Raw genomic sequence first — 12,375 nt, forward strand, 5'->3', positions numbered from 1 at the left:
GCAGAAAATTTCCCATGAAATTAATTTTTCATTGTATTAAAAAAAATCCATTTGGATGAAACCATCCTCTGGGTTTCAAAGTCGGACACATTAATTAAGCGTGACATGTAGGGGTCAAGAAGCTGAACTAAAAAAGCAGAGTGGAGAATTCACGAATGGGGGCTTCAGGATGAATGAAAGACAACCAGCTGTTTCATTTCTTATGTGAATGCCTTAATGGAGGCCTAGGTTTTCACCCCTCATTATCTCAATAGTAGTGGCTGCAAACAGAACAACTATACTAGTCAAAGACATTGCAAAAAGAAAGCCACCTATGCTGGAGTCTATATACCAAATATGCTGGAATTTGCTGAAACATATAAGGGATACTGAAGCAGTCACACTACCACAGCGCCTATTTGAGATGTGATGATGACCTGCCTGTCAGTGAAACCCAAACCTCCTACTGGTCTCTCACAAAACAGGATATAAAAAAACAATCATTTTCTTTTATGGAGACAACACAGTGGGAAAAGTTAAACTGGGATATAGGGACTTTATCACAAAAAGGAAAACCTGTCTTTCTATTACCCCTAAACCTGCACCTGTGGTTTTGACAATTTGATCCAAAATCTCCCAGTGCAATGTTCCCCTCTGAGACAAGCCAATGTCACTTGAAAGTACTTTCAAAATGTCGCACCCATACCAATAGGAATCCTTTGCACATTCATGGCAGCCATGATAATCCACTGTTGAGCTACCCAGGGATCAAGCTGCTCTGAAATCAATAAAGCAATGAAAGCTTGCCTTCTGGTCTTCATCATATCCTTTTCACGGTTATCCAGTTTCATAGGATTCTGCTTTGCTTTTGTGTCAGAGTAATGTAGTCAAACAAGATAAACAGTCCTAACTAACTATATATACATATATATATATACATACTCAGATCACCCTCTCTGCTACAGGACCATGGTACAGACAACGCACAGGAAGGATATGTTAAAATCAAAGCACCATCACATTTCTTAGTGCATAGATCGCCATTAAAATAATTCTAAACAATCTGTTTCATCTTTCATCATTAGCCTAATATTTACAGATATTTCCACAATCCATGTTTAGTTGGGGTGGACTGCAAGCATAAAAAAATCACTAGATATCCAAATAAAGACTGATTTATAAGCAGATCTTCTTTTCCCATGCGCAGTTTTGTTGTTATTTTCACTTTATCTCTACAGCCCCTGCGGAACTGCGTGAGCCTGGATTCCACTCCACATTTTGTTTCTGTCTCTTCCCTGCCGGTGGATCAGATCAGAGCACTGAGCGCTCCCCTCCACAGAGCATTTCCACTTCAGCACAGCTTCTAGGGGGGTTCGTCTGCTGAGAGAAGTTCAGTCAACACACCAGGAATCGCACAGTCTGGATTCATGTGGCATCTCCACACTCACAGTCCGCTTCTCTGCACCACCGCGAGACTTCCGTCCATTCATGGTTGCGATATAAAACCTGTTTGCCGTGGGATATGTGTTGGTAGACATTAATAGTTGAGTTGTAACCATTACGCGACCTGTCACCAAGTACCTGCGGATCTACTGCGGGGAGTTTTGCCAGCAAGCAGGGTACTGCAGAGAACCTGTAACAACACGGATCTTTACAGAAGTGAACAATGCTCAGACTAGAGACCATCATTTGCACTTTTTCTGTGCTGTCAGTCGCTGCAGGGGGAGATTTTAAAGCACGGAACTGCAGCGAGGTGAGGGAGTCTTGCATCAGGAAAGGCTTCAGCTTCGCACATGTTCCTCACCAGGATATCCCAGGTAAGGCGGGAATGTGCGACCCGTCACAAGCCCATATGATACACAGCCGATTAGAGATATGCATGGAATTCTGTCAGTTTTATTTTAAGCTCTGTGTAGAAAAGTGGAAAAAAATCGCGTATTTCTTTTATAACTAATTTCTAATCCAAAGTCATTCATTTTAGTGCAACGCAGCGTGCGTTATACTGCAGGTGAATGTCACCAAACTAATCAGTCATACAGTCCATCGCTTCAACCACCTGTCACTCATGAAGTTGCAGCTGCGGGTACTCAGACGTTTACACCACACACACACACTCACTGCCAAAACAGTCCTAACTGAGCTGAACCGAGCTGGGATCAATAACTGCATCCCTCAGCTTGCACCATTGAGGTGTCAACCCTGCATGTTATCAGGAGCCCAAACATCTAACATCTGAACAATATCAGTTTTAAGTGCGCACGCTTTCAGATTTTATATTCCTACTATGGTAACAATAACACCCGCTCTTAGATCTTATCAGTATATCAAATGCGACAAGAATCTCCTCTGCACACATCGTAGCAACCTAGGATCACACTCTGCGTTTCCAGGTGTCCGAGTGTGTTAACAAAGCAGGGACAATAGGTGGTCAACTCTGCAGTCAAACCCTGTCCTGCGAAAATCGGGTGAGAAGATAAAGTGCAGCAGGCGAGTCTCTCATTTACCATGGCTTCAGCCTCTGCTGAGCAAGTATCTCACCTTGTAGGTTATTATAATGAGGGACAACCATTTATACCCTGTGATGTCCATTTTAGTCTTAAATGAGATATGTTTGCTTGAAACTTTTTTATTTTAAAAACATTTTTTTATTTTGAAAACATTTTTAAAATATATAGAGTAGATAGGCTTAGATAAAATATTTATTTCAACAGTATGACTAAATCTATATATTCATGCATCAGAAGTTATGGAGTCATTTTTATTCATATCACCCCTGCTGAGTTGTCCAGTGACTTTTTTTTAATATAAATTAGGAAATCTGGCATGTGTAAAAGCTGCATATTTGATAACAGGCACACCTGTTCAGAGATGGGTTGAATAACTAACTGATTAAATCCTTCAGATCCATGTCACTGACATCACAACCAATCTCCCAAATGAGTGAAAAAACTCAGTCTCTCACATCTCTGAATGATGCCACCGTGAATAAGTGCCTTTTGATCTGAGCTTTGAATGAGTCATAACCTCTCATGTCTTTGGGACAGACAACACATTAACAACAACTCAGCAAATTCAACCGGTGATGGACATGCCCTGCAGGCTTCTACCTCATTGCCTCTTAGTCAATTAAACAATAGACAAGGTAAGCCAAAGAAGAGTTGAAAGTGGAAATGCCCTGTGCATGAATAAGTTATTCTATGAATGTAACATTTAACTATCAAACATACTCATGGATCAGAAGCCAAATGCAAAACAAATATTTGTTTTCACTCTGTTACACTCAAAAGAACTCTTTTTGTAGTTTTTTTTTTCCCTGTATTTCCCACTTACTCTTCACGTTGGTGCAGCTCCTGTGGTTTAATGGTCAATATTTGGATATTAATCTGATTGCCTTTTTGATGCTAACTGTATTGAGCTAATTGTGTTGAGATAAATGCACATTTTGTCTCACACACACAGCATAAAACCTGCACATTATTACGCGTGTTTCTCCTTTATCTCAAGAAGGAAGTAGTTTTATATTATTCATGAAAACCTTGGTTGTTGTCATACAAAAAAACATTATCAGTGGTTTTCATTTTATGTCATTAATGTAAAATGTAAGACTAATAATTCTTGAAAAATACACACCAAGCTTAGCAGGAAGTAGGTGTGGTGGTGTATTGTTTGGTTTGGATGTAAATCCAACTGATTATCTCCTCTTAATTATTGGGCTGGCTTTTTTTTTCCATTTGAGCCTAAAACAAAGCTGTGCTGTGTGACTTTGTAAAAAACAATCACATTGTTAAAAACAGTTGGTGCTGTTACTAACCTCTAATTAAACAGCTGATGGCTCTAATGCTACACTTACTATAGGTCCCAGAAGAGAAGGAGGGGGCATACTGAGAGGATGTTATTAAAATAAAATAGGTCAACCATCAAGCAGTTGGAATCAATGGCAAAATACTAAATGAAGTGTGACATTTGTGGAATATTATAACAGTCATGCTATATGATTACAGCTAGCTTAGAAAACTGTGATCAGGTGATTATGTAATAATTGTGGCAGGCTTAGTTAGAGGTCTGTAATATGTTTAGGAGGTGACTTAGGAGCCATCTATGTGGCGGACTGGGATCAGCTTAAGTGACAACATTAAATTGGAGTTCATATTTCAGCACTTGTACATTAGTTGATCCTTGGGGGACTCAGTAAAGACTGGCTCTGATAGCCCCCTGTATAGCTTAGTGTTTCTGTCAACCTCACAGCTGCCATCACACTCTATTAACTCGCTGATGATACAGAAGAAATGTCAACACTCATATTAGTGGTCCACTTCTGCAAACGAGGCTTTCACTGTTTGCGTGCTTGTATAATGATGATTCTTTGTAGTTAGATTCCTTGAAATCTCTTTATTATCTGACAAGCAGATCTTTGGACATCGAATTGTAAAGAGAAATGGATACATGTGAGATCTTAATGCTATTAGAAGACTTAGTAAGAAATGTGATTAGTCAGAAAATATTAGATTACATGCATACGTTATATATAAAACATTGCTCATTAATTTCCATTTAAATCTTGTCACACATGACTACTGTTGCACTGTTAATCACATCTATTTCATCAGGATCGTTTCTCAAATATTGCAGTTTCTGTTTAATAACTTGTTGCCTTCCACTTTCTAGTCTTAAAGATTTTTGGCCATTAGGTGTAACTCATTGCAATCATTACAAATTTAGTCGAAAGATAATAATTGCAGGGAAACAGCAGGGTGTTTTTGTGAGAATACTGTGCTCAGCACTACTTGAAATGCTCAACCTCAGCTACAAACTGCTTTTTCATGGAGCTAAAAATGAAAAGCTTAGTATCCTAGATTTTTGCTGCGGTGCTTGGTTAGAAGAACCAGGTCAGGTGGAATGACAGCACTGGAGACTGTGTTATTGACAGACATGTTGTTATGATCCAAAGCCTAAAGGCTCAGCAGGTAATTCCACAAAACTGAGGTGAAACCTCTGCCTGCTGACCAGGGGCTTAGGAGCTGTCAGCAGATCTGTACTGAACTTCTGCATTGCTCTAAAAGTGGGACTATTTGCACATTTAAAAATGCCAACAGCCCTCTTGACAGAATTTACTTTAAGTTCACTTTTTAATTTCACTTTCTTTTGCTTCCTAATCCATTGCTCTTGTTGAAGATCAGACATGTACTCAGTCTTGCCCTTGCTGTCTCAGTTTCCACCCGGTGGATTACCCAACATCTGAGACAAGATATGGAAAGTGACTCATAAGAGCAGACTGCTGAATTCTGTGGAACTTCTTTGCATGTCATATTCTGCGCTGTCACTTGATGTCCATCTCTGTTTACTGCCAGTCAGGAGGTGGAAGTGGGACAAAAATAACGGTGCTGATATTTTATGTGATCTTCTGCATGCATAACGAGGCAAACGATCTCTGCTGAAGCGTGTGCTGTGCACAAGTCTGCTCCTGTCATGTAATGGGATGGTGAGGATTAATAAGAGCTAAATGGGGAAGACCTGCAGAGGGACTAGCCAAGTGACTTTGCTCACCCCTGAAGCATGTGTTACTGTTGCTGTGATGCATTGTGAAATTATTGTGACCTTTCTGTCAGTCACACTTGTGGAAATAGATTGAGGAGTCCTGAGAGGGATCACAGCTTTTGATAGGTTTAAGGTGTATGTGAATGTTTTTTTTTTTTTTTTTCATTCAGTGAGCATCAAATTATTTGATATAAAACTGCAGATCTTTTGGGAGTGACAGAATTTTTATTTATATATTTATTTATTTTAAAATTTGTATTATTTATTTATGTTGTCTGCAGTAGCACTAATATTTAAGTCTGCGTTCTGTTGTATAATGTAATGTGATATAATGTAATATATCTTAGCATTGGGGGTACTATCTGGGGGGAGAGCATACAAACAGACATCAATTTTCTTATGGCGGAGGGATTTCTCAAGCGCTGTCTCCATCCTCGTGTCATCAATCATGCTTATGAATGCCAAAATGGCCTCATGATTGGCTGTCTCTGCAAGTGTTCCCTCTGAGAGCTGCAGGAAACATCGTGTCCTGCGAGTGTTAAAGGGTTTCAGCATTGGAAATCAGTTTGATTTTTTTTTTTGATTTTATTAAATTGTTTTGTACGTACAGAAATTTTTTAACTGTCTTCACCAGATATTTATTGTAGTTACTTTCAGTTGCTTAGACACCAAAGACCACTTGAATGATCATCATAAATCCTCTATGAAATGACTTCTAAGTGATACTACTGAACTTTGACAGATTTTTGCACATTGGCAGCCCCTAACGAAGGCTAGTTCAGCATCCGTCTTGCATCTGTCCCTTCTCTGAGCTCCCCAGCAAGTCATTGCTGGAAAGCTGATGTCAGTCTGATCTTGACTCTTTCTCTGTCGTTTTCCGTCTTTCTTTTCCTAATGTACACTTACATTTCTTTGCTTAATCAGCCATAGTGCACGTCCAAAAAGGCCAGTGTGCTGATATCTACTTGCTGGTGTGTAACGTGGTGCCGTAAAGCAAAATGCAGCTGTTACATGATGCCCTGGGCTGGAAACACAAAGTTGTGAAGGGTGGTTTCTCAGTCCCAGGACACAGGAATGTGCATAATGAATGTCGGTGTGCCATCAAAATGAGTCAGAAACACAGAATTTTAGGCTCACACACTTATGTAGTGTTGCTTTAATTTCTCTGAACCATACTTATTTTTATTAGTGTGGAAACTATAGTTTATATCTAAATGCACTGCTCTCAGTTGTGCATGAATTTTAATGTTTCTTTTGAAGGAGGTTGCCCTCATGTCTTCAGGGTTACTACTTTTTTTTTTTTACACCAGAAAGAACTCTGTGGATAAATATTTCTAAACTCTAATCCTTTTTGTGACCCAAACTTTTAGTTTAGTTTGTTTGTGGCCTCCAGCAGGGTTTAAGGCCAACTCTCTTTTGCTTATTATGAAAGTTTTAATGTCAACAATGCATTTCTAAACCAGAAGGGACTATTGCCAGCAGTTCACCAGTTATTTAACAGCGCTGTTAACTGTGCATATGCTCATTCTGATATTTTTGCTTTAATTCTACTTGTTTTTTGTGTGTTTTTTTTTCTTCACAGCAACAAGGCTTGCTTGTTAATTGCAGAAGGAAAGTTATCTGTCTATGCAAGTAATAAAAAAAAAAAAAAAAAAAAAACAGACACAAAGGATAGTGAAGCTTGACCAAATCTTGTGTGTTTTGTACACGGTTGTTATCTTGAAGGTTGCTAGAGAAGACAGCCGGCAGTTGTGGAGAATTAATGTTTGTCAGACTCATTTAAGATAAATCATCTGTGAAAAATAAAGATTGGTTTGAAGTGGTTCTCCTGATATGGCATTGTGTAATGGGTTAAGGGTCGTTTGAGATGCAGAAGATTGAGCGCTCCTCTTGTCAATACAAGATTGATTCAATGTTATTTTGTGCTATTAGTTCCTGTCACTAATTGCCAATTAAATTCTAACTGTAGCCAATGAGAAATGTTTTTTTTTTTCATTCCTCCCGTAAGAAGGAGGCATCAACACATTTCCAGTTGTCACTAATCCTGTTTTTTTTTCCACAGTCACCCACTCAATACTGTTGTGATTAAAAATAGAAGCTTTTCAAGTACCTACATTTCATTATCTTTTTCAGCCTAATTACATTTATACCGTTGACGTTATCAAGCACAAACTGGATTAAAAGTTAATTTCCTGAAATTTAAGAGGAAGGTAGTTTGGAGGATTAGTGTGCATAAAACGTCATAAATTGTATTACAATCAAAGGAGTGTGTAAGCTATGTGTAAGCTTACTGAGTGACTAGTGTTAGCTTTTAGACATTTTTGCAAATGTCTTTCACCTGATATGTAACTATATATCTTTATTATTCTTGGGGTTTTTTTTTTTTGTTTGTTAGTTTTTTTGAGAACTGTTAAAACATTTTCTAGTATTTTTACTCTGTTCAGGGCATCAACAGATCATCACTTTTCGTAAACAATCCTCTCGATCAGTTTGTTTTTTACTGACAAAAGGATGAGATTTTGGCTTTTGTCTGACATGTAGCTGGTGCTCCCCCGCCAACATCTCATCTGCTTGTCAAACTTAGCCATCATGAAACAAAGCCCCCTCAAATGCCCTGTTGGATCTATCTTTAGACACTCATCTGCCAGTTCTGTCTTGTTGAGAGCATCTGACTTGGTGTGATGTGTGACTAGAGAGGATGTTTGCCTTTACACTGCTCCTGAGGAAAGTTCAGTGTGGTATTTTTCAGCGAGCTGCCTTGGGGATCTTTGTATCGTTCTGCTGAGTTGTGTCCTCTCCCTCTCACTTAACCAGCCTGCTATCCAGAGGGCATTTGCACTGTAATAAGGTGTAATAGGCAGTGTTCATCTATACTAAACCATGAATGCTGAGTGAAAGGTAATGATCAGTGCAAGTCTCAGGGCCGTCCAGGCTTCTAAACTGCCACCAGCTGCTACCTGTAGTGCAGTCGTTTGCCATGCTCCACTTAGCAAACTGATGCAGATGAGAGTGGCCTGTCTGCTCACTTCTCATTTTCAAGGGGGGTGGGGGTTGTCTTCTAGGCGTGCTTCCCACATAGATCGAATATCCACACTGGACTTCACATGCATCCACTCGGCTTTTTATTACATGCTCTGCATCAAAGTCAGACATAGTGTTACCTATGTTGATTATGCTGCACTCGTCAGTCTAAAATGTGCTGCACATGGCGTTAGGAAAACCCACACATTAATCTTAACAGTAATGATATTGGGGCACCTTCTGCAAGGGTATATGGCACATAAATATTTTACAGCTATTACCCTCAAGGTCAAACATATTGTACTTTTTGGTTGTATATTAATCTTCTTGTCAATGGTAAATTAAGTATTTTGCATGTTCTATATTTGTGGGATTCTGTGTTGTATAGTGTTTTGTTTCTTATTGTTATTATTTGTTAAGCATCAGAAGATATGCACATTACAATTTTCCAGAGCCAAATATTTTTATGTACACAAGAAAAAGAAGGTAAGTCTCCATGTTTGAGAAGCTGGAATTGCAATGGTTTGTATTTTGATTAAAAATAAAGCTAAAGCTAAAATTGTTTATCTGAAAATTTGCTCTGCACAAAAGGAATACATTTATTGGAGAATTCAAAGGAATAGGCATCAATCATATCCTCAGAAGCAGTTTTATGTTTAAACGTTTATATGTTTATATGTTTAAGGCTCTTAAAAGGTTTCTTATGTACTGACAGGGTTTTTGTGCTTTTTATTTCCTTCCTCAAACTGTTCTTTTTGGCATATTTAGAAAATATTTGAATATGAATATTAAGTCAACGTTTGACTCTTGTCATACGCATGGCCTTGCACATGGCATGCTGAAGTGCTATATTGTGACATATTCAAGTTAAAAAAGAATGCTACATTCGCTGGGAGCATGAACCTGTTTGAGGATCTTTATTTCTGTCCTTTTTCCCTATACACTGATTCTCCTGAGGGTGAAGAATACCGTCATATCATTGTACTGCACTGCTTTTATTGTAGACTATTTTATATCAGTAAAATTTCATTTCCTCTTGAACCTGTCCTCATTCACCCAAGGACATATATCTTTCTATATTTTCACATCCCAAGTCATTTAAATCACGGGCACGGCTTTCATTGTGACTTCTGACATGACCCAAAGTATGTTAGGAATAAGTTCATTCAGTTTTGATAGGTGCGAGTTCTAACTTGAACAGTTAACTATTCTGTACACAAAACCCTCTGGAGACATTATTAAAATTTCCAGATTCCTGTGTGGAATTTTAAATCTGTGTGGAATACATAGGTTTAAAAGTAATTCGTAAGCATTGACAACCCTGCCTCATGGCCGTTTTTGAAATAGTTACATAATTCAAATCTTTGTGAGTGCATGTGTGTGTGGACCACAAAATATAAATAAATAAATATATAAAAAGCTTACACCAGCATAACTCATTATTAAGCTTAAAAGACCACTTTTAAGTCATTGCCAGGACTTTTCTTTTTTTATTTTCTTCTTCTTTTTTGCAACATCATATTAAACTGTTATTAAACAATGTAGATAAGCAGGTAGTCAAATCAACCTGATCTAATAGAAATGCCATGAAATAAATCCAACGTCTGTTATGGCCCATTTTATGACATGGCATGTATAGTAATTGGATCATGCCACCATGGAGACAATGCAGACAATCACCAACTTGGATTGTGTAGTGTTGTTTTAAAATTTGCTTGTGACTTTGACAGGTAGATACTTCATCATACTACCTCCCAAGTATTTTTCAATTGTGCCTCTTTGCCCCTCTGTTTCTTTCTACTGTTTTCAGTCATTGCTTGGTTAGGCATAGGCATAATATTTTTACTTTAGTTTTCTGTTTGGTTAGGTTTAAGTAAAAATGAGTTAGTCTGGTTTTGGCTCCAAAGGTACTTGATTAAAGACCGGCAAATGTACAGTATGATTTGAGCAGCCAGACTGTAGGTGGAAAATGACAATAAAAACCCAGCTTGATGGTTTGAAGTAAAATGGGTATTACTTGTTAAGTCCTTACAGATGCTTCTGCAATGTAGCCTATTGGGGTCTTAAAGAGACATGCTTATTTCATTTTTGGCAGACCAACCTACAAACTCTGGCAGTTTAATCCCTAGCTCCACCTTTTTTATATATTAGCCTGGCCATAGTATACAGTGGCAACTTCATATCGGCATGTTATATTGATGCAGTGATTTATTGTTCCTGTTGCTGCATCTGTTTCTTTTTCCTTCATTACATTTTGCAACAATGCAAATAATAGATATCTATCTTGTAGAATTTTACAAATTTCCATGAAGATGAGCTGAAATTGAATATAGGTAGTATCTGGGATATAAACTCATTTTTTTACAGATGACGTTTTTGTCCGTTTGATTATCTGTAACTTAGAAAAAATGTTCCAGTGAGCTACAGAAAATGAGGAAAGAAGTAGACACAGTGAATACATATTAAATTCAAATTACTAGTACATATACTTTGGATTTCTGAATGCATGTGACATCAGCTAACATTAGCATTCAGTTAAAGCCCTTTGTTTCAGACACTGAATATACAAAGTTTAAAATACACCTTCGGTTTTTGCTGTGGTGTTCAAATTCAGAGCAAACTTTAACTCTTACCTATTGATTCAGCTTTAATTAGTTTGAAAACCAAGTGGGCTTAGTTAGTCTTTTAAAGTTCGGATCCAATAAGCCCTATATGGTGTATTGTTTCCACATGAGGTGTTCCTAATGTCAGGAAGATAAGATATTCCATATTAATTTATTCATACACTATCTACCCACTTGCATTTAAACCAATTCATTAATTATTCTTTTTATGCATTTGTACGCTACCTCACAGTTAGCCTATTGATCCAAACCTCCTGAGACATCACAGGAGGGCATTAATCTGCTTGTAACAGCATATTTTGCTTTGTTTATGTTGATGCTGTGGATTCAAAGCTGCAGCTTAAATGACCACATTTACACAAAAGGCAGCTAATACACCCAGATTTTATAGATATTTATAAGGAAAAAAAACACCTTCAGAGTTAAACCCCATCACACTGATACTTTAAAGAAGTTGAGCAGAAGATGCAGACATTGCATTTCATGAGCAGCTGTGATTGACTGAAACTAGACCCTGCTGTCCATCTTAAAATGACATTTCAGATCAAATGTGGAAAATAAGGTAAATATATATATATATATATATATATATATATATATATGCAGACATCCTTCTCACTACACTGAATGTCTAGAAATGCCGGCCACTATCTCTAGAGGGAGAGTCACTGGACTGGTAACAATTCTCGGTTCTCCACGTCACGGTAGTCCTGACTGCTTTAATAGAAGGCAACTGGACTTCTTACCTGATTCTTAAAAGAAGATTTTGTACATGTTGTATGACTGCAAAAGGTCACAGATGAAAAATCTAAACCTCAGTGTGATTTCAACACATAATGGACACATTTAACGGACTGATAAAAAATTGTCACCTGATAAAATTGTAAAAAACACACACACAAAAAATGGTGTACCAAGTCTGAAAAGTAGGTAACTACAACCTCAGATGAACAACACATGACGTATTCTAGCATGTCATTATTTATTTAACAAGAACTACAAGATTTTTTATACAATACTCCGTGGAGACGTGTCAGGGAGTACTTTCTTTTTTAAATGACTGTACATCAGGGTCCTGGTGTTAGACTTTTTCAGATAGATTGATTTGACGTAGAAGATGAAACTGCACTGACACAAGTAATGTTGATCTCGTTAGGACTGACTGTAGCTGCAGCTGTGAATCCATAAAAGGTGTGTCGGGGGAACCATGGGACAC

At 37.8% G+C, this 12,375-nt stretch overlaps 1 protein-coding gene across 3 annotated transcripts in view; it reads left to right on the top strand.

Annotated features, from left to right (window-relative positions):
* Positions 1 to 1,339: 1,339 nt before the first annotated feature.
* Positions 1,340 to 12,375, top strand: part of gpc6b (glypican 6b) — an 89,969-nt gene continuing 78,933 nt past the window's right edge. For 2 of the 3 annotated variants that reach the window (XM_042001572.1, XM_042001573.1), the window contains exon 1: positions 1,340 to 1,796. In XM_042001572.1, coding sequence (XP_041857506.1) covers positions 1,646 to 1,796 — 151 coding nt within the window. In that variant the 5' untranslated portion in view covers positions 1,340 to 1,645. The remainder of the gene's footprint in view (positions 1,797 to 12,375) is intronic. The other variant, XM_042001574.1, reaches the window with a different exon arrangement.

Source organism: Melanotaenia boesemani, chromosome 12 (genome assembly GCF_017639745.1).
Source record: "Melanotaenia boesemani isolate fMelBoe1 chromosome 12, fMelBoe1.pri, whole genome shotgun sequence".
Lineage (NCBI taxonomy): Eukaryota > Metazoa > Chordata > Actinopteri > Atheriniformes > Melanotaeniidae > Melanotaenia > Melanotaenia boesemani.